Genomic DNA, 22,301 nt, shown 5'->3' on the forward strand with positions numbered 1-22,301 from the left:
GCTGTCTAAATGCGCATGCATGCGTTGACACATGTCGAATGCACCTAATGCTGTCGAATTAATTAGGCTACCATTGACAAAATATGGAATTTGTGACTGTGTTAATTCACAATGCTGGTTAAATTCATGACACCCCCTTCGCTACATTTAAAAGTTAACCCCAAATTCTATCTCAAATATAACCTTCATTAGGCCTACTTTCACTTTAGGCCTATATTTGTATACACAATCACAGGTGAACTAAACAGACCAATTAATCGAGGACATGGTAGCCTAATTGTAAAAAAAAGACCTATAGGCTATAATTTGGTTACAACTTGACTTAAATTAACTGAACACAGTAATTAGCCTATATGTAAACTTAGCCTATAAACATGCATAAATGGCACCACATCATGACACAAATATATGTGTCTAAAAACAAACTGAACTTCCTTGGCGGAGGTCTGCACACACTGGGTGCATTTCTAGTTATATATGGGTTCTCAGTGTTCATCAACACGATGTTATGAGGGGGGGCAAGACACTGGCAGCCAACCACGTGAGCTAATTTTTTGACCGACAGTGGTTTCCAACAATCAGAGGTTGAGTTGTGCGCAGCTAGGTTCGCGCAGTCAGGTTATAAACAAAATGTAGAACCCATGTACACAGTTAACCTATTTAGCCTATATAGGCCTAATTACATTATAGACCTTTACCATTGGCAAAGCATGCAGGATTTTTTGACTTGCAGTACTTACACAATGCCAAAGCGACCATGGTTTTTAATTTGATTTTATTGTATTATCTGACAAGGGAAGTTAATTGTGACAGGTATACTGTTTTTGGGGTAAAATGAGCATTTAGGAGGTGATCCATTTTACCCATTTAGTTGTGCTGAACCATTCAGGTAATTTTGGCAGGAGCACTATGAATGAAAATGAGGCAAAGCCATTGAGAGGCATCCACAATTTATATGACTGTTTGGGAAAGGTATTAACTTTACAACATGAAGGAACCGTGTTGGAAGAATTATTTTGCTAATTATCTGAAATGTCCTGTCCTGAAATTCCATATTAACTTGTCAGGCGAAAGAGTTAAGGCCTTGTATGCATAAATTACCTGCTGCTGTTCTTTTATCTACAGTGAGTTTTAAATATGGCTACCAAGGGGACTTTTTGTGTCAAAATAAGAGCATGGAAATTGCATTTTTTACACTGTTAACCAAGCAAAGTAAACAGAGGCCAACAATATCCCATTTTATTCCCTATAAAAGCAACCGAGTGGGGTCATTTATGACCCTGGGATGGGCACATATTTTTGGGCACCATTTCTGTAATTTTCATCAGAAAATCTTGCCCTTCTAGGAGTTTGTCAATACATAATACTACGCCCCCTTGCACACACAGGCACGCATGCACACACACACACACACACACACACACACACACACACACACACACACACACACACACACACACACACACACACACACACACACACACACACACACACACACACACAGACACACACACACAAAGGCTCTGACTCAAGAGGACCCCCTGATCTACCAGTTCATGCTATAGCTCAACATGGGAGGGACACCACTGAACTAAAGGTCCAGACCAAGGATGTCAAACTCAGGCCCAGGGGCCAAATCTGGCGCGGAGTCATTTTATTTGGCCCGCGAGATAATTTCAAATGTGGCCCACATACACCATAAATGTATAGCGTATTAAGACTTTAACATGAAAATTCGAGCATCACAGGAATATGAGTGGGCAGTGGCAAGTGAAACAGCTCGCACTAAAATGCAACATATTATGTGCAGGCACATTTGAACATGATGGGAAGCTGTTTGTGAAATTCAAATATGACTATAAGGTGTGTCTGTGTGCACAATTTTAGTTAGTTTTTGTAAATAAATATTGAGTTTGGCTCTTGACTTCGCTCCAGATTTTTTTAAAGGTATTTTTTGGGGCTTATATGCCTTTATTTGATAGGACAGTTTTGAGATTGTGACAGGAAGCTAATGATTCACAGGGTGGAATCGGGAAATGACCCCGTCTGGACTCGAACCGGGATCCGCGCGGGCATGCAAGCCCAAATGTAGGGGGCTCAGCGCGTTGCGCCACGGTGCCCCCCTTCGCTCCAGATTTTGATTTTGGCCCTCTGTCAATTTGAGTTCGACACCCATGGTCCAGATCAAATAGCTCAGCACTACCAGTTCTGTGTGAGGGAGGGAGGTTTACTAACATTCTACTGCCAAGCACTGTGGCATCTGTTTCATTTGCTATACAGAACCTCCGGGGACGGTGTGAAAATAACAATAAAGAAATAAAATAAAATGGAAATATTTGATATGTTGAGTGATTTGTGTAGTGTCTCACAATATTGTCACTTTTCCAGGCCAGAATGCCTTTATAATGTCTCTGGGTCACTGGAGGATGGAGTGGGTCTAGGGTACCAAAGGTCCAATGGGACCACACCATATTGCATAGTGCCATACACCAATCCCCACCTAGGCTGACAGGCAATCCTCATAAAATGTTGGTACCCTAGAACCCTAGAACCTACAAGCATATACTAATGCAAATGACAGTCCTGCTACCACACCACTGATGACCAGTTTCATCCTCCCTCACTCATAAATTACGCGGCTTTTATTTTGAAGCACAAATGCATCTTTGTTTGTGGTGGTAGCGCCGACCTCCGTAGGCAGCTGTGAATTGGTAACAGTCCACTATGATGCTGAAATCTCGCTCGTCCGCACCAAAATGTAGAAATGATCTACACTTAGAGGACAGTATTCCTTAAAACGTTTTTCATAATGGATGAAGATTTGTTCCAGCTTCGACAGCTTCCGTGAGTGAAAATGACCCTATATTAGTATAATCATGCCGTTCATGAAAATGTATAGGCTAAATGATTTGTTATTTCCATGGATTCCATGGTTCGTGTCAATGGGAAACGCGTGGGTGTGGGCCAGGGTTTGGGTTGTTCCGAGGGCGACTGTATTGTAGATACCCAAGTGGTGATTTTCAAATCGTGCACCTCGGGTTGACAGGGCCTGGTGATGTCCATCAGTGCGCCCTGAACGCCCTCTTCAAATGAGTGTAAAGAGCGGTCGTTTGCGTTTACGGTTTAATTGAAACTGTCTCGTAAATACGGAATAGCTTGAAACCTGTAATTATCTTGTGGTCTGTGATAGGCCTACAGCATAGACAGTGAGCTGCGTGTTATTCTGACATTTCCCCCCGTAATTAGCAACAGTGTAGCTAGTGAGAAATACAAACATAAACAGAGATAGCCTACAAGCACAACCGCAAGTGCAACATTAGGCTACTGAATGTATTAGTATTATATTTCTCTTTTTTAAACTATGGGTATAATAGTCCTATTAAATTGACAATACTAAAGGTCACGCTGGTTTGAGATATCAAATGGATTTATTGCCAGTTTTTTTATGTGGGCAACCCCCCCTCGCACTCACACACGCACACAGGGCCTACGCACACGCACAGAGTGCCGCACACACACAGCTGGTACTGTGAATGTCTGTTTGCATACATTACAGTAGCCTATGTTGTCAGTTAATATTTCCCATACATTACTTGCAAATTAAGTCAAGGTGAACATGCATGCAGCTGCTTGCTGGTGAACATGCATGCATGGTGCGCTATGTGGGCCTACATACAGTACATAATATGAATAAACACAAAATATGGATTATAATGCTGGGATCAAATAATTTAGCTGAAGTTAAAACCTGAGTATAAGCATATTAATTATTTGCCCTCCTGCAGGGCAGTTTTCCAGGTATGGCAATGACTCTTTGTTTGTCTGTCTGTCTGTCTCTGTATCCGCCCAACTGACTCATCGATAACTTCCTCATTAATGGATGGATTGTTGTAGAGTAGACTCATATGGGGAATAGAAACATTAAATTAAACCTTCAGTAGGCTGCAACCTCACATTGCAGGCACTAATGCATCACTTGGGGCAAGGTTGACCTCTCTGATTGAACTTGATTGAAGAATATTGATGTATGACTGATGGTGTTGATTGTTCTTGTTTTGTTTTGTTTTGTTTTGTGTTTTATTTGTTTCTGTGTTTTAAAGAGTGGTGAAATTTCGCCGCACGGGTGAGAGCTCCCGCTCGGATGATGAGCACGTGGACAGGGAGGGCATCCCGACAAGCACCTCTCACACCCATCTGGACCCAGCTGGACTGGACAGTGATGGGGCTTCGGTTCCGAGGGAGTTTGCCAACCCCACTGATGGTACAAACGATCCTTACGATTTTTTTTTTTCAAACTCCCTCCCTTCCCCTTCACTATATATAGACATCATTTTCAATTCATTTTTTGACATTGTGGGATATTTGGCCTGCTTGGCGTTCAACCTTTTGAAGGGGTGACTGGCAGGATTATGGTAATAAATCTAGCCAGCTCAATGTTGTTTTGCCATGCTCCTCCACACATCCGTTATGGATTCCTAAATGGGATGAAACACACTGGCTGATGAAACAGCAGCAGCAACCCCAAAAACACAATAGCAGCTTCTTTCTGATGATTGGCCCACGGGTGACCGGCCTAGTCACTCTTTACTGAAAACACTCACCTACATCATAGCAAGACTGATATGATAATACCGAGAGAGTTCAGTAATGTATTAAGACTTGGTCGTTACAACTTTGGTGAGATTGGTCCGATTGACTCTATGCCACTAGCCTGGCTGTGTCATAATGCAGCCTGATCTCCAAAAATTCTGTGGGAGTTGGAGTTTCCCAGTTGGGCTTTCACAACTGCAAGTCTCTTGCCAGGTAAACCATCTACATACAGTACAGCCTTTCTCCGAAGGGAATGCAAAGGGCACCTTTGTCTTCATGAAATGTGTTCATGCAATGCCTCTGTCTGCTAGGTTGAAGTGTCAATCAATTAAAGACCACTCATGCCTTCACTCACCTGTTAACATTGCCTCAAACACGCCCTGCCAAGCAACTGGAAATTGCCAAAATTGATTGTTTTTTGCTTTTTCGGGGGAATTTGAAATGTAGATGGTTTGTCTGGCCACACCAAGTCTGGCATTTGTGATAGGCAGGCTACCATGTCGCAGTCAAGATCAACATGTTATGCTATGCAAAAATATTTTGTGCCACTAGGGTGCACCTGCATGTCTAGACTAGTAGCATTATATATGGGTTCTAGCTGTTTTTTACACAGGGGAGTGTGCACGCAGCCAGGGATTCCAAAATGCTAGGCAGCTAAGTGTTTATCATGGGAAGCCCCATTAGAGCCCTGCACAGTATATGACAAGAAGCTGTTGTCTTGTCGGCTGGCGGTTTTATCCACTTGCTCACACACTGCACAGTCTGTGACACCGTGTAGAAGAACATACTATCATGTCACTGGTAATGCTTTGGCATGCTCCCTAAATAACGCTATATTGTGTTGCAAAGTGTTAGCCACTGCTGACAAGGCGGGTTTCTCTATTGGAGGCAGCCTCTGATTGTTTGGAAGCTGCCGTCACTCAAACGTTGTCCTCACAGGTGATTGGTGTGATACATTAAAACCTCATTTACAAAGCATAGGAATCGATTCTGATGTACTTGCGTTAAGAAATGTTGTCCTAGAATGGAGTTGGTAGGAGTACAGAAACCACAGTAACAGCTAGCTAGAAAACAGGTCAGCCAGCCAGCTAGAAAACAGGTTCTAACCACGCACCACACTGGTCCAATGGAACTTCCAATGTTAAACACCTAGCCATGTAGCATTTTGGGATTCCTGTCTGCGCACGCAACCGGGAAGAATCAAAACAGACGAACCCATGTATACTGCTGGTTGATTGCTCTGGCATGTCTGGCATGCATGCTGTGTAGCATCCCTTTGTGTTACTTGAATGCTCCTAGAGGTAGATTTTCCAGTGCACTTGCATGGACGTGTCCTAGGACGCTACGCATATGGGGAAGTTGGGTACCATGCTTTTGACATGTATTTAATCCTCTTCAGAGTATAAAAAGATTATAGGAACATTTTAAGGTTGACAAATTGCTCAGTATTGCTTTAAGTTTAAAATTTTAAATTTAGGTAATTTAAGATTTAAGAGTTTTTAGTTTCAAAATGAAAATATTCTGGCTGTTCTTTTTGCAATCAAGGTTACCCTGCACAGTCCAGTCCTGGTCTCGAACCGACGGCCTCCCAGCAAGCTCCACCATGGGAGGCAGAGGCGCTACCAAGTGAGCTGAAAGCCAGGCTTCTTGCAGAGTCAGCCGCGAATCTGAATGAGGCTTCAGGAGGAAGATTTACTAATGCCTCTTTTCCACTGGCGGTTTTCTGGTAGGCCCACAGCTCGATAAAGCGACTTTTTGATTTCCAAATAGGCACGACACAGCTCAAGCGAAGAGTAAAAAGTGTCGGCCGAGTTGCGCTGTGTCAAGCTGTAGGCCTACCAGAAAAGCGGCAGTGGAAAAGAGGCATATCATTCCATGCCCAGCTCTGCCAGCTGGTCTTTGCTATTCTTCCCTCCCTAAACCTCACTCCCATCCGGCCTGGCACCACTGTAACCGAGGTTATCTTGTGCAGTGCGGACTCGAACCTGTGACCTCGTAGTTATCGCTGGTATGGGAGGCAGACGCACTACCAATGGTGCTTGAAGCCGGGCTGCTAGCTTAGTCCGTAGCGTACCTGTATGAGGTGTTGGAAGAGAGGTTTACTAATGTTCCACAGTATGGTCTGCTAACTAACATCCATCACATTTTTAACACATGTGTGTATGTACATAGATATGCATGTAGTGGATATGTGTAGATATGTGGTATGTGCTAATGGGGTATGTGGTTATGTTGCTGTGTGCCTTGATTTCTTTGTAGCGCGATAACGTATCACTACTCTACCCAATCTCACAATTACATGTGCTATACTACCTAATTAAACTCATAGGCTCTAAAACATGTTCTGTCAAAATGTATTTCTAATGTATTGCGATATCTGTTTTATTTGGAGATACCTACATGGTGGAGGATGCTGTTGAGGCAATTGGTTTTGGGACGTTCCAGTTGAAGTTGTCAATCCTCACTGGTCTATCATGGGTAAGGTTTGGGTCACATCATGCCTCTGTTTGTTTCCTGTCTCTGATATATTTTCTGCATTTGTTCTCTGTTATTGGTGCCTGTTACAATTCATCTTTAGTACCTAAGGAAGTATACCATATTAAAATGTGGCACATTATCATTTCTTTCACTGTATAAGGACTGCTTCAGTTAGTGTAGATGTATAGTGTAGATGGGATCGTGCCTATGTTCCCACAGCCCATTGGTCCCACAGCCCATTGGTCCCACATCACTAAGGTTTTTAACATACATTGTTAGGCCCATTGGTCCCAGGCTCCATGTTCCCACATTTCTAAGAATGTATTCAAATTTAGGCCCTATGTTCCATGGCAGGGAGAAATGCGTGTTCTCTTAGTTTACTAGGAAATGTGGGAACATGGAGGTGTGGAATATAGGGCCTATATTTCAATAATTTCTTAAAAATGTGGGAACATGGAGCAGCAGGAATAAGCTGTGGGACCAATGGGCTGTGGGACCAATGGGCTGTGGGAACATAGAGCTGACCCCATGTAGATGACCTTGCCATTCGTACGTTTCAGTTCAGTTCTCGTTTCCCTACACCTTACGTCTGGTTTTGGTCTTCTGGGGAAAGATTACCTTCCAGAGGTTTCCAGACAACATAGCCAATCAGTGAGTATGGGAGGGTAGAGGGAAAATAACGCATTACAGACGGGTAAACAGATAAACGTCATGACCAAATGTTCGCTATTGGGTAATCAATTCCAAACATTTAAAACTTCACCCTTTCCACCTGTAATGGGGTGCTCATTTGAGGGGCCCTCTGGACAAAATCAGTACAATCTTATGGGGATATGATAAGACCACTTTGTGTTACTGCAATGTAAAAAGTATTATCATTGGTTACTTCAGGTGGCAGATGATAATCAGGATATACAGGATAGCGTATAATAAAAGAACTCTGCCATAACCTGTATGGTTTTTGAGGACATATGTACTCATTTCTGATTTGATGACTGCAACACGTCTCAAATAAGTTGGGACGGGGATCACAGAAATGTAATAAACATCCAAATAAGTAATTAAACAACCAAATAAGTAAATAAACAGCAAGGAAGAATGTTTCACAATGAAATGTACTGATGGACAATATGAGTGTCAAGTCATAAGACCATCACAGAGAGGCTGAGTCACTCAGAATTAAAGATGCAGATGGAATAATTACCATAGTAATTACCGGTACATACATTTGTACAATATTTTTTCTCAGTTTAGACACTTAATATGTTGTCTTTTCACTCTTCTCCATCTAATGAATGGATTGAATGTTTTGAAAATGATAGCATTTTGATTTTATTCACAGTTTACTAAACGTCCCAACTTCACCAGAGTTGGGGTTTGTACATTAGCTACTTTGTTGTTTTCAATGCATTTTCCCATTGGCAACTACCCAAGTTGTTAACAGGCTAGCAACTTAAAAAAAAGGCACCCCAGTACAGTACAATGCAGTACAGTACAGTACAGAACAAAAGTCATGCAAAAGAACAGAAAGTTCAGAATTCCCTTTGATTTATCATGATCGAATGTATATAAGACATATTTTTGTCATTGAAATCATTGTATAGGTTCATGACATCATGAAATATATATTGGCTGTAGTCTCACTCTAGCACTTCAAGAACTACAGCTATTGAAAATTGACCATATTAAGAACGCTTCATGTGTGCAAATGATAGAGGGGTTTAACATTCTCCTATGCACTCGAGCTCTCTTGAAATAGACCCAGAAGACATGGGAAACTGTCCTTTGCTTACAGAAGTCAACAGAAGTTGCAGAAGTCTATTCTTTTTGAAAATAATAGAATCTTGCACATCCTGTGCTACAGTGAAAATGGACCATCCAACTTGTGTTAGTGTTAACTTTAAAAGTCAGCCTCCGTGATGGCATGGGGGTGCAGTAGTGCATTGGTTAAGCTGTTCACTCATCTGCAGATTTAAATGCAGTGCTGATGATATACAGTAAATGGGTTTTAAACAGCATGAAAAGCCACTCGTGCATTCAATTTTGAAGGGAGATATTCGATTACTGCCACATAGTAAGGACAAATTGCATTCTCTACTATGTTTTAACAGTTTAACTCCATGATAAGGACCAGCAGGTGATAAAATGACTGACTTTTGGTCAAGACCTGACACACTGTAAGCACTACAGACAGGAAAACATTGCAAAACATGAGGAATACACCCAACATTTAAACTGTTGAAATCATGTCCAAGATTGGAATGAACACTGTTTTCACATAAAATCATCTCATCAGTTAATGTAATTAACGGTTAAGTGTTGTCCTTTGTTTTGTTTTTAGTCTTTCTCAACATTTGCTGCCTTTTATTGTCCCCACCCAACTCTTTTGAGACGTGTTGTTTTCACATATTCATGAATATCCCCCAAAACAAAGATTTTTGTCAGTTTTTATGATGTTTTTTTTGTACCATTCTCCATCTAATGTAAGAATCAGACGTTTTGAAAATGGCAGTATTTTGTTATTATTCACAATTTACCTTGCGTCCCAACTTCTATGGAGTTGGGGTTTGTAGTAAGCAACTTTGGTTTTGAGAAATGCACCCCTGTTTTGTACTGTATTCCTTCACACTTTGTGTTACTGCATGTACGTACAGTATCTTCTTGGTCAGTCGTTTTGGATAAAAACTGAATAATGTAATTGTGTCTGGTTGCCTCAGATGGATGCCATGCAGCTGATGATCAGCAGGTGTAGTGATGCTAGCGCATAATAATACTTTTTTGTCTGGTTGCCCTAGATGGCGGACGCCATGGAGATGATGATCCTGAGTATTCTGGCTCCTCAGCTGCACTGCGAGTGGAGGTTACCCAGCTGGCAGGTGGCCCTACTTACATCGGTAAAGCATGACGTCGGCAAAATGGCTTCTTCTTGTGTGTTTTTGTAGCCCCGTAATGCACATGGTTCTATCAGTGGAACGTTTTAATAGTCATTGACAGGCTAACTACCACAGTACTACACTACATAACACAGGGCCTATAGTAATGCACTACGACTTGGTCATTGGCACTATGGTAACAGCACATTTATAATGCTGTGTTTTTACAGGTTAAAGAAACATATTTTTGCCCTTCCTTGGATAGGACTGTATGAGAGGAGAGTAGAAACGAGCTTAGGAGAGAAGTTGGCTAGGGTTGGGGAATAATTCAGGCCAGATGCAAACGTGGCTCTCATGGGAATATGCCTGCTGCGGCAAAGCTCCCCCACAATTTACCCTTTGTAGAGCAGTAAGGGCATTTATAAAAAAGCAGAGTTAAACAGTTGAATTTTACTGTTTAACATTTTAGTCAGACTTAGCATTAATCACACAGCTTGACTAATTTGATTTCATTTTGATTTAATGCCTATAATCTACTCAAAAATTGACTTGAAATCCTTTTATTTGGGCCAGGTTGTTTTTATCGGGATGATGGTCAGCTCCTCCTTATGGGGCAACATATCGGATAAGTACGGTAGGAAAACAGTGAGTATATTCTCATTCTTGAATTGAAACTGTATGCCCATTTTTCCAAATTCAGTCTTAAAATATATTTGAACACAAACATCAATGTTAATGTGAGTCTATGTGTCTTTGTGTGTCATAGGGCCTAAGAATGAGTGTGTTGTGGACGCTGTTCTACGGTGCTCTCAGCGCCTTCTCCCCCATCTACGGCTGGATTTTGGTTCTCCGTGCTTTAGTGGGCTTTGGAATTGGTGGCGCACCACAATCGTGAGTGTCATTTGACAACTTGTAGACAATGGCCCATAACTGTGGCCTACTACAATATTGAGATGCTGCACTGTGGTTGTTCCAGTCTAACCAGCCAGATGTGCCTCATCATCTTTGCACAGATTAGAGCAATACCCATAGTTTATTTGCCAAGTTTTGTTTTGTTATTGGCTAAAAATTATGTGAAGTGTGCTAAAAAAGGAAAGTTCACAGAAAACACTGAAGTGGGTGCGTGCTATGAACCTTGATTTGTATTTCATAGCATTCTGATTCTGTGTTGCACACCACTACTGTATAGATTAAATGTCCAAACCGTTACACATATTACTAGTGGTAGCAATAGCTGGTATACCTATGTGCAAGTGATTGGAAATTGCTGTATACATTTCTATTGTCGGAATCTGTAAGGTAAGGTAGAGTTTATTTTTATAGCTCATTTCATACAGCAAGGTAGCTCACTGTGCTTTACAAGCAAAAAAAACAACAGCAACAAAATCAACTGTTCAAGTGATATGAATGTGATGGGCATGATTTAACATCTGGCACAGGCACACTGAACAAGGCAGAGCGCTGAAACGCGTCTGTGTAATAAAGAAACCTATGCATGGTGCGACCTTTTTTCATTTTTCATGATTTAACATCTCTACTCCACAGTGTAACCCTGTATGCAGAGTTCCTACCCATGAAGTCCAGGGCAACGTGTATACTTCTGATTGAGGTATTCAGCACATGCCAAGGTTTACGGCACTCACTGTATTACATTAGATCAGATCAGATTGGAATACATTACATTACATTTACTTTATTCATAACAGAGGCAAATGACACCGTTCCAGCAGCCTCAAATACATACAGCAAGCACATAATGTACAGGCATACGAGTGACACATACACATACTCAAAATGTGATTTTCTCGTTATGCTCAGAGAGGAGTCATTATTATGACATTCCTCTACTGCAGGGGTTCCCAACCTTTTCCAACTTGGGGCCCACTTGAAATTTTCACAAATGTTCGGGGCCCACCTCTGACTCAATAAACAACAAAATTAATCAACAGCAAAGCACACAAAAATATTATTTTGATTTTTAGAAAATTATTTCAAGGCCCACTTGGAATACCATTAGGGCCCACCAGTGGGCCTGACCCATAGTTTGAGAATCACTGCTCTACTGTATGCATATCTTTCCTCACTACAACTAAGTGGATGAATTCTACTTTGGTTTGTCAGTTAACATAAACTGTGGCTCTGTCTTTGCTTGAAGGCTTTATATGGCATACACAAGACATACACAATATGATGCCTAATTATTTTTATGATGTTGTGCAGTAGATCTGACATGAGTAGTTATAACGTTTAACATTCCTATGACTTACTGTAGGGCCCACTGTAATAACTGTCTGGTACAGTACTGCCCTACAAAGACAAACTGCAGTAACTATGCCAACATAGAAATGGAGAAAGTTGAACTCTAAATCTTGGTCTTAGGTTGGATATTGTAGTTACTGCCATCTGACATAGTAAGATCTCTAAAACGGAACACATTTGGACCATAAGGTTTTGTCGCATGATAAAGAAGGTCTTGTGGAGACCACTTTTAGTATAAACTCCATTTCGACAAAATATGAAGTTTCTGCACGTTGCCTTTGTATGGTGCAGTATAGTGTTTCTCAACGGACGTGGTACAGCTGTTGGAGAGCTCGGGGGGGGGCAATAGTCCATTTAATATTTTAATACTAAGGGAGGCGTTGTCAGTCTTATGATGATGTCAAGGGGGCGTTGGGAGGCTTGATGATGAGGTCAAGGGGGCTTATCTTCAAAAAAGGTTGAGAACCACTGGTATAGTACTGTACATTTTCTTATGACTCACAGTCATGTCTGTAACTGTGTGGTTGTGTAGATATTCTGGGCGTTTGGCACAGTGTTTGAGGTGTTGCTGGCCATCATGGTGATGCCAACCCTGGGCTGGCGCTGGCTGCTGGCCTTCTCAACGTTGCCACTTTGCCTTTTTGCTGTCCTTTGCTTCGTAAGTATATATAAAGATAAGTACCGGTAATGTATACTGTGTGTGTCTTTGTATGTGTTTTTTCTCGTTATGTGAATGTTTGTTGATGTGGTGTTGTTTTTGTTATTATTTTGTTAATATTGAAGCATCCACCAAATATCTTAAAACTTGTATCATCATAAATTGTGTTGAAGTGATACTGTCCCATTTTTGGAAACAAGCTGATATTACACCTTTCCTTGACTTAAATAATTGAGCTTTTTTTCTCTTGTACTTTCAACCGTTATGGCAATGCAAATTTTACCTCCATGCTAGCAGTTAACATTGAGTCCTATGAGACCAGCTGGTGGCTAACTGGTCTCATAGGAGTCAATGTTAACTGCTAGCTTGGAGGTAAAATTTGCACTGCCGTACTCTGAGAACAGTTGAAAGCACAGGAGAAAGGTAAAACTCAATTATTTAACTCAGGAGGATCTGTAATATGAGCTTAATTCCAAAAATGTGACCGTATCAACTTACTTTCTTCTGCACTTGTGTTCACGTGTAACGTTTTCCGTTTCAGTGGCTTCCTGAGAGTGCCCGTTATGATGTGCTGACTGGAAACCAGGAGAAAGCACTTAACACCCTTAAACGCATCGCCAAGGAGAACAATGTGCCTATGCCTTTAGGCAAGCTCATTGCTGCAAGACAGGTAACAAAACTTGAAGATGTGATATTGTGCTCTGTGTTTGATCTTTCTAATATCTGAATGCCCGCAGGCCTGTGCAATATGTTTAATCTGTCATGCAATTATGTTTGTTATTATGTCTATTATGTGCATGTTGCTAGACACTTTAATTTCTTTCAGGATCAACACAGTTATTCTACATTACTCTACATAACTAGCCTGGGAAATCCCATGCTGTTTTACGCAATCATTACGATTTGAAAATGCATACATGGATGCTCGTCCCAAATTGCTAGCCTGAAGTAGGGAGCCAATCCAAGAGTGTGGAGGGGTGGAAAGATTATGACTCGTAATACACCACAAATTGAAGCTTATGGTTTGTCCGAGTACAACTGACACGATTAGCTATGGGTTACGTATACACCAAATGATACATATCTCACTTGTGATATAGTCTGTCGATAACCAGACAACTACTGTGCATAACATGATTCATCAAAGCCAATTCATCTTAGCCTATCAGTTGTTAAAGTGAAACCAACATTGTGTGACACATACTGTAGTACTGTACATAGCGTTGATATTATGTTTGTTCACAGGAGGAGAGAGGAAAGATCCGTGACCTGTTTTCTCCAGACCTCCGCCTGACAACTATCTTGCTCTGGTTCATATGGTAAGATGTAGGGGTGTTCAGTGCACCTCATTTCTTTTGAAGTAACCTTGTTGCAAACGTTTTATGATTATTTAACATGACTCATATTTTTGTCCCAAATTTCCTGAACGTTAGGCATTTTATATTGAAATTATGTTTTGTACAGTCAGCTGTCGAGATGATCTTATATTGCGATATTGTTATAGTGTCTTTAAATATGTATAACTGTAATGTCTTTATTGTTATGCTCATATTTTGCAGGTTCTCAAATGCGTTCTCCTACTATGGTCTTGTCCTCCTGACTACAGAGCTCTTCCAGGAGGGAGATACTTGTGGAGGTACTGTATTGTACTGTATGGCTTGGAAATGTGCTTCATCTACAGAACACCTCCTACACCTCCAATGTGCTCAGCTCTTTTAAAAATAGAAGCATTGTATCAGCAACCTGTACACCGTTTTCTGCAATAATCAGGCTTATTACAAATATATGTTTTTTTCTCACCTGTTGCAAACTGTAATGCAATAGGTCTAGTATAATGATTGTCATCCCTTATCGGTCAGCCAAGTGCTACGTAAGGGATAATTGACGACACGGTGTGCGTATAACAGGAAAAATAATGCACACCTAGGTGGTGATGCGGCCACGACGCGAAGCGGAGTGGCCGTTACACCTCGGTGTGCATTATTTTTCCTGTTATACGAACACCGTGAAGTCAATTATCCCGCTTTTATTATATGGTTGTGACGTCATCTGTCGAATGCTCCATTCATTTCAACGGGGCTCCCCAACGTTCGGACGTCTGTTATTTTTCGATAACGGACGGGTTGGTCTATAACAGACCGCTGTCAATGGCAACAAGACTTTTCACTGCTAAAGCGACTTTTCAACAAGACTCTAATCAGCTTCTGTGATAGACAGCACCCGTTGTCCTGGCTACCGCTGTCAATGGCAACAAGACGTTCACTGCTAAAGCCACTGGCTTGTATACAAGTCAGTGGCTAAAGCGAATGTTTCATATCACTCCGCAGGGGGTCCGGTCTTTTGTCACTCTAATCAGCTGCTGTGATAGACAGCACCTGTTGTCCTGGCTAGCCTACCTAGCTGTTGCCTAGCGGTGTTCCACAACGGCACTGTTTTGTTTTGCGCAGCAACAATCTTAACATTAAATAGGTCTAAAGAAATGTCCCCGCATGTGTGAATCATTTAAGTATATCCATATAATAAGCGGGTTAACTTTCGGCGAGTCGGTCGCTTTGTGGAATAGCAGCACTTCAGAGAGAACAAGACCCCTCCGCTCCGCGTCGGGGTCTAAAGATTCTCTCTGTCGTGCTGCTATTCCACGGTAGCGACCTTCTCGCCGAACGTTAACCCTTACATACCACGGTTGGCACACTGTCTGAAAGTTATTTTAGGCATTATTTCCATGCGTTAATGGTTAAAACAAAAGTTTTCTGTAGAACTAATTCCTTCCGCCACAAGAAGCTTCTTTTCATAACTTTCTGGCGAACTGCCGTTGCTAATTCTAAATTGAAGGTTGCTACGGCCAAGACACCGTTGATAGTTCTATCGCATTCGGTTGTCAAGTCAAGAGCCAGTCGTTAATTCTATCGCATTTGGTTGTCACAACCATATAATAAATCCAAGTAATCTATTACAGTTTATGCCAACTCGTTGCAACTTTACAGTATCGGTGTCAAATGGCCCAATACTTATCCACTCAGTCTGGTGTTTTCCTTTCAAAACGTTGCTCATTTCTCATAGGCTCAAAGTTCTCCAGTATATGGATGTTGACAATAAACCTAATTTGCTATTAGGGTTTTTGATAATAGTTTCGTTGACAACTGCTCATTGTTCGAACTTGTAGTTTGAATGTTTTATCAGATATCATATCAAATCTAATACTTGTCTTGTCTTGTGTAGAGCTCAGAGCCAGCAAAGAGGCTGTCTGCAGTCTGGAGTGCAAATACCTGAACTCAGATGACTACAAAGATCTCCTCTGGACAACTCTTTCCGAATTCCCAGGTAATCTCATCCTTTCAGAGGTTATCAAGTGGGGATAACTTGTAGTGTTTGTAAATCTCTTTTACTATGTGCTGGTCAATTAGATTGTGAAACCACAATGAAAAGACATTTTAGGCATTTTTAAGATACTACAATGTATATAAACTAAAGTATATAACATTCATTTTGTGTCTCCCTGGAGAATTAATATTGTTCTGTTTTCATTTACAAAGGGCTGCTGGTGACCCTGTGGGCCATTGACCGTATAGGTCGGAGGAAGACCATGGCTCTGTGTTTCATTACCTTCGCCATTTGCATTCTGCTCCTCTATGCGTGTGTTGGCAGGTAAGGACAAACAAGGATGGCTTTACAAAAAAGGAGGGGTTGGGACTTTGGGTCAGGCCTCAGTGAACATATACGGTGTGGGACTTGGGGTGCTTTTTGAAGGAAACCAGTGTGGGGACTTGGCATATGTGGGAAGGTAGACTATTCCAGAATTTGGGGGACGTCACCAATGGAACATAGTCTGGTGCAGGGGACAAGTTGGTCTTGGGTCAGAGGACCACAGCAGGTTTACTGCCATCCAAGTTTTTATGTAATATTTATTTAGATTTTGATTGATGTATCATCACATCGATTCATAAACATTATTCAGATGTATTATTTGAATAAATGTATTTATTATAAAATGTTTTATATGAAAATGTGACAGCATCATGCAACTTGTATTGATGGGTCTGAAGTCTCTAACCGCTGGTCATGTCCATCTATTGCAGGACTTATCTGACTGTGCTCATCTTCATTGCTCGAGCTTTCATCGCCGGAGGTTTTCAAGCTGCATACGTTTACACTCCTGAGGTAGGATCTTATTTCTCCCTAGATATGTATGCTACTTTCCTGGAGCAGTGGATGAAATAATATGTAGTTTGAATGACATTGCATACTGTATTTCAGCTCAATTCAACTCAACTCCACTCTGGGCTAAGTCCTCAATGAAGTGAAGTGTGTTCTACTGCACTGTACTGTGAAGTGTGTTTTGTACTCTAGTCAATGCTACCACCATGATTCTATGTTTGGGGGCGTGGTTGTGCAATGAGCTACGGCGCCATATCATCACCGGCCTCAAACTGGCGACTCGGGTTCGATTCCGGTCCGAGGTCCTTTGCTGATCCTCTCCCTCTCTCACTGTCACACTGTCCTACCCTAAATGAAGCCACAAAAGCTCCCCAAAAATCACGTCTCTATGTTTATATATAGTACGTTTATAGATTGAAAGTTCAATGTCAATTATTCAAGGCCGAATCATTTTTTTGGACTTCTGGAAAGTGGTAGGCTCAATCATTCTGATTTGATGTGATGTGTTTGCAAAGATGTTCAGTGCTCTTTAAAGAAAAGTAAAACCATCATTAGGTACATTGGAATACGTGGTGTTGCAACTGTCTAATACTGTATCATGTGCTAGTGTTGTACTTACATTATGCGTTTTCGTGTACTTCTGAAGGTGTACCCCACCGCCACCAGAGCGCTGGGCCTGGGCACCAGCAGTGGGATGGCCAGAGTCGGGGCCCTCATCACCCCCTTTGTGGCACAGGTGCGGCACCACACATGGCTTTAACTGCTCTTATAATATGCACTATGACATTTACATTGGGGGGGGGGGGGGGAAAGCTTCCCGGAAATCACAAGAAGGAACGAACAATGCATGCTTTCACTAATTTCACGTTAACATTTACGTCTACATGTCATCATATTTTATTGACCATACAATGAACATTGTCAAGAGAGCTTAGTAAGCACACCCTTGGCTGAGGATCCTTTAAAAGCTAATTAGAGAAGTTCAGACAAACAAGACAAGTACACAATTTTAGAGATCTCAAAGTCAATTGCTGCCCTGTTCAGTGGAAAATGCACACACATTAAGAATTATGCCTGGATGGAGAGGCATTGTCTGATGTGCACCATGTCTCTATCAAAATATTTCTCTGAAGACCTATGATCAAGAGTTATTGATATGTATAAATCTGTAAAAGATTGCAAAATATTTTTTTAAGTCTTGTTGTTCACAAATGTATGGTTAGAGAAAGCATCTCTGTTGACATTTCTTCAATAATGAAAAAAAGTAAACAAGCAATACAACAATCCATATTTTAGTTGCAAGTCGACTACCGGTATGAGGTCTCTGTTGAACTTTGATCGACTACCGGTATATTGGCTTCATAACAATAAAATACACATTCTGGAATAGCTCAGTCTGAGCCCTGACATAAACCCAAATGAGATGATATATCATGATATCAAGAAAGCTATTCTCTCCAGGCATCCCAGAAACCTTGCTGAAGTGGCGCAGTTTTTTATGAAGTAGAGGGAGACTAAATTCATCCTGATTGTTTTACACATGTGATCTGCAATTGCACGTTCAAGAAATGTCTGGTTAAGGTTATTGCAGCTAAAGGAGGGTCAACACCTATCGAATGTAAGGGTGTCATGCAGCGATAAAGATCAATAGAGCACGTGTTTATTTTGTTCGCGTCTTTATTACCTTCGCCAGAAGGTTATGTTTTGCCCGCCGTGTATTTATTTGTTTTGCCCGCCGTGTATTTATTTGTGAATGTTTGTTTGTTTGTTTGTTTGTTTGTACTTCGTCTAACTCAGTCAAAACTGAGCCGATTTTTATGAAATTTTGTGGGATGATTGGTCATGACCCAAAGAAGAATCGATTAGTTTTTGGGAGTGATTGGGTCAAAGGTCAAAGGTCAAGGTCAAAATGTTTGTTTGTACTTCGTATAACTCAGACAGAACTGAGCCGATTTTTATGAAATTTAGTGGGATGATTGGTCATGACCCAAGGAACAACCGATTACTTTTTGGGAGTGATTGGGTCAAAAGTCAAAGGTCCAGGTCAAGGTCACGAAAAGGTCAAAAACGTAAATTGAGCCGATTTTTATGAAATTTAGTGGGATGATTGGTCATGACCCAAGGAACAATCAATTACTTTTTGGGAGTGATTGGGTCAAAGGTCAAGGTCAAGGTCACGAAAAGGTCAAAACGTAAATTGAGCCGATGTTTCTGACATTTAGTGGGATGATTGGTCATGACCCAAGGAACAACCGATTACTTTTTGGGAGTGATTGGGTCAAAGGTCAAGGTCAAGGTCACGAAAAGGTCAAAAACGTTTTTCTTTGCCAAGCACTATAAGCCAGAAGAACGTGTGCATGCTGAATTGAATAAGAAGTCAAGACTGGGCCAAAAATGTAATATTACAATATTCCGGTCCGATTTAAATGAAACTAACACCAAAATTTGGAGAATGTTATGCCCCACACTTTGAAGATGGCCAGAAAAAAATAAGTGGCGTAGGCGAAGGTTTGCGCTCTACCGAGTGCCCATTCTAGTTTGGTTTGTTTGCTTGTGGGGGTTTAGCGCTGGTAAGTAAGACATGAAAACTACTTTCACCATTAACACCAAACACCATTGTGTGTGTGTGTCAGGTGATGCTGCAGTCGTCGCTGTACCTCACCCTGTCGGTGTACTGCTGCTGCTGCCTGCTGGCCGCCGTGGCTGCCTGCCAGCTGCCCATCGAGACCACGGGCCGCGGCCTGCAGGAGTCCAGCCGCTGCGACTGGGGCCAGGAGATGACGGGACGCGACGCGGCCCACAGCCCCGCTCCAGTCAGAGTCTCAACTCACTCCACGGACTGACACGTTTGCACACCTCTCTTAGTGTTATTTGGTAGTAGCCTGGCCTCGCCATCCGTAAACCTCCAGTCCGTTCATTACATTACCTTACGTTACACTTTGCTGACGCTTTTATCCAAAGCGACTTAGGACTACGGTTATTTACAGGGTATTGGTCACAGTCCCTGGATCAGTGTGGTGTTAAGTGCCTTGCTCAAGGGCACCTCAGCCATGGAATGAGGTCGGGAGTGGAAGAGTGGGATTCGAACCTACTACACTACAACCCTCTGATCTCAAGCCCATCTCCTTAACCACTCGGCCATGGCTGCCCCTCCGCATTCCCATCTCCCTCCACGTCACGTCTGGGCCGGGTTCTCTGGGAGCAGATGACTCGTGTCGCCAAGGCAACATGATCAATCAGAGAATGGAGGAGGGACTGGGAAGGGGGGGGTGAAGAATGATGCATTTCATACGAGCAGATTGCACGCCACGTCCATTCGTTAGCGATAACTAGGGTATATCAGATGCACATTTCTAACTTCAGCAGAGTTCACTCCTCCCCAACCACAGTAATGTGTTTCCCAATTTGGCCGTTCCAGACCCTCTGTACAAGGGTTTGGTAAGACCAGGCTACTGTGGTCTTACACAGGTGCTTATACTAGGCGTCACTACTTAAAACTGTAAAAGAAAGGACACAGTGGATAAGAAGCAAAACAAAATGTTTTGAATGAGTTTGGAGTGACAATGAAGAAGCAAGATGAGGAGAAGAGATTGGTGTTAGGGAAATCACTGTGTTGGATAAGCTACCAATGCTGGTGTATAAAATATGGGGGTACAGACCCATTTTGTTTGCACATTTAAATGAAAACTTTTGCACATATCTTACAAACAGGGGTATCAGAGGTGACTAAGGCGACGCTTCCACACACTCCATTCCACAAGCAGATTATTAAGTGTGGGAGCTGATACCAGGCATCAATCATTCAACATATTTGTTTTTTTGCCTTTTTGAGTTGGTATATGTCTATATGTTCAGGATGTAGGATACACTGCTGCACAATATGAGAGCCACAAGCAACCTGTGTATTAAAACCCTTTGTGGAGTAATGCCCAATCCTTCTAGAATATCACGTGAGCATTCTGCAGCTCCCATTGGATGTTGTGTGAAAATCTTGCAGAGTATTTGTGATGTCATAATGAGAACTCAAACATTTTGTGAACATTCTGATCGCATACGTGATCGATCCTCGTAAGGTCAACGTGTGGGTGTTGCTCACCCAAGAGATTGATCTTTTTGTGCACTTACAGGTACAGTATATTGGCGATGGAATAAAAAAGATTGCCACAGTTAAGAACCTTGTAATGTCTCCCTCAGACTGTCCATTCCACAAGGAACTTATTTATCTAATATGTGTCAATATGTGAAGAACAATACTTGTGGGATGGATGCTCTGTGGTGTGGGCAGAAGTTCAGTTAAACTGTAAATGTATAGACAAGAAATGAACGAGGAATAAAACAAAATACATGGTCTAAAGGGGTAAAAAAAATCAGCATGCACTCATGTCTATCTGTTTTATTAAGCGTATTTATTTATTTATTTATTGTTTTTGTTTGATGCCTGTTCTTGTGAACTGGTTTAATATTGTAAACTGCTATTCAAGCCCCAGCATTATTGTGTTCTCATTCACGGTAGAGGTGACGGCTGGCTGCAGAGGATTGTTGGTGCGTATGGTAGAAATTGATTGAATCAAAGGTGAATAAACCCACCCTCCTGTGTGTTATTGTCTGAAAATGATCACAGAAGGATGCAATGTTCTACCATTATCATCAGCTGCTTCATTCATCGCAGTGATATGAGACATAATAGTCCCAATTTGAAGATGCTTAGAGACTGTAAAAAAAATCTTTAATTTCCCAAAGAATCCTCAGTTGCACTGAGCCTAAGGTGCTGGTTACACGAATGCTAATATTTTTAAATACAGATATTTTTTATCTGTTTACGTGTTTATGTGTGTATCTGTTTATGTGTGAACAAAAATGTGGATAAAAATAAAAACTCCATTGTGACAGGTGTGTTTTAGCCCCCTAAATGTGATAATATCTGAGGAACCTTCAAGAAAATCCCCAGGGTTGTCCTGAGAGCCACATTAGCCCCCATGTAGGTTCCTTAGAGAATTTTAAGGGTTCCCCCCACAGTGGTTAAGTGAAGGCTCTTTGGGGAACTTTCATTTTTCTTGCAGTGTAGCCTGAACTGAAGTCTTTACTCACTTCTGGTGAGACGAAATCCTGTTTAGTGTTTGACCGTTGTACTAGTCATAGTCTAGTGTTGTTAAGTCACACAAATTTAAAAAAAGTTATATTATGGAAACCAGAGTACATTCTAAAATTCCAAAACCAATGTGTTTTTTAAAATAGCCACTCTCTGAGGTAATCCTCAGGGGTTCATTAACCCTAAGAAGGTTCTTTGG

At 41.5% G+C, this 22,301-nt stretch overlaps 1 protein-coding gene across 1 annotated transcript; it reads left to right on the forward strand.

The window, feature by feature from the left end:
- Positions 1 to 2,809: 2,809 nt before the first annotated feature.
- svopa (SV2 related protein a) lies at positions 2,810 to 19,856 on the forward strand. Its single transcript, XM_063194222.1, has 16 exons — positions 2,810 to 2,844; positions 4,101 to 4,261; positions 6,983 to 7,068; positions 9,864 to 9,962; positions 10,515 to 10,586; positions 10,708 to 10,832; positions 11,487 to 11,550; positions 12,733 to 12,858; positions 13,400 to 13,528; positions 14,104 to 14,177; positions 14,418 to 14,494; positions 16,078 to 16,179; positions 16,392 to 16,503; positions 16,935 to 17,016; positions 17,660 to 17,749; positions 19,647 to 19,856. The coding sequence occupies exons 1-16, from the start codon at positions 2,810 to 2,812 to the stop codon at positions 19,854 to 19,856; spliced, it is 1,644 nt and encodes a 547-aa protein (XP_063050292.1).
- The last annotated feature ends 2,445 nt before the right edge of the window (positions 19,857 to 22,301 follow it).

Source organism: Engraulis encrasicolus, chromosome 3, assembly GCF_034702125.1.
Source record: "Engraulis encrasicolus isolate BLACKSEA-1 chromosome 3, IST_EnEncr_1.0, whole genome shotgun sequence".
Taxonomy (NCBI): domain Eukaryota; kingdom Metazoa; phylum Chordata; class Actinopteri; order Clupeiformes; family Engraulidae; genus Engraulis; species Engraulis encrasicolus.

Bases quoted from the DNA above. Each gene is read 5' to 3' on its own strand.
- svopa (XM_063194222.1), top strand. From the start codon at position 2,810: ATGGATGAAGATTTGTTCCAGCTTCGACAGCTTCC. The intron at 2,845-4,100 runs GTGAGTGAAAAT...TGTGTTTTAAAG, and splicing joins TTCCAGCTTCGACAGCTTCC to AGTGGTGAAATTTCGCCGCA. The intron at 4,262-6,982 runs GTACAAACGATC...TTTTATTTGGAG, and splicing joins GTTTGCCAACCCCACTGATG to ATACCTACATGGTGGAGGAT.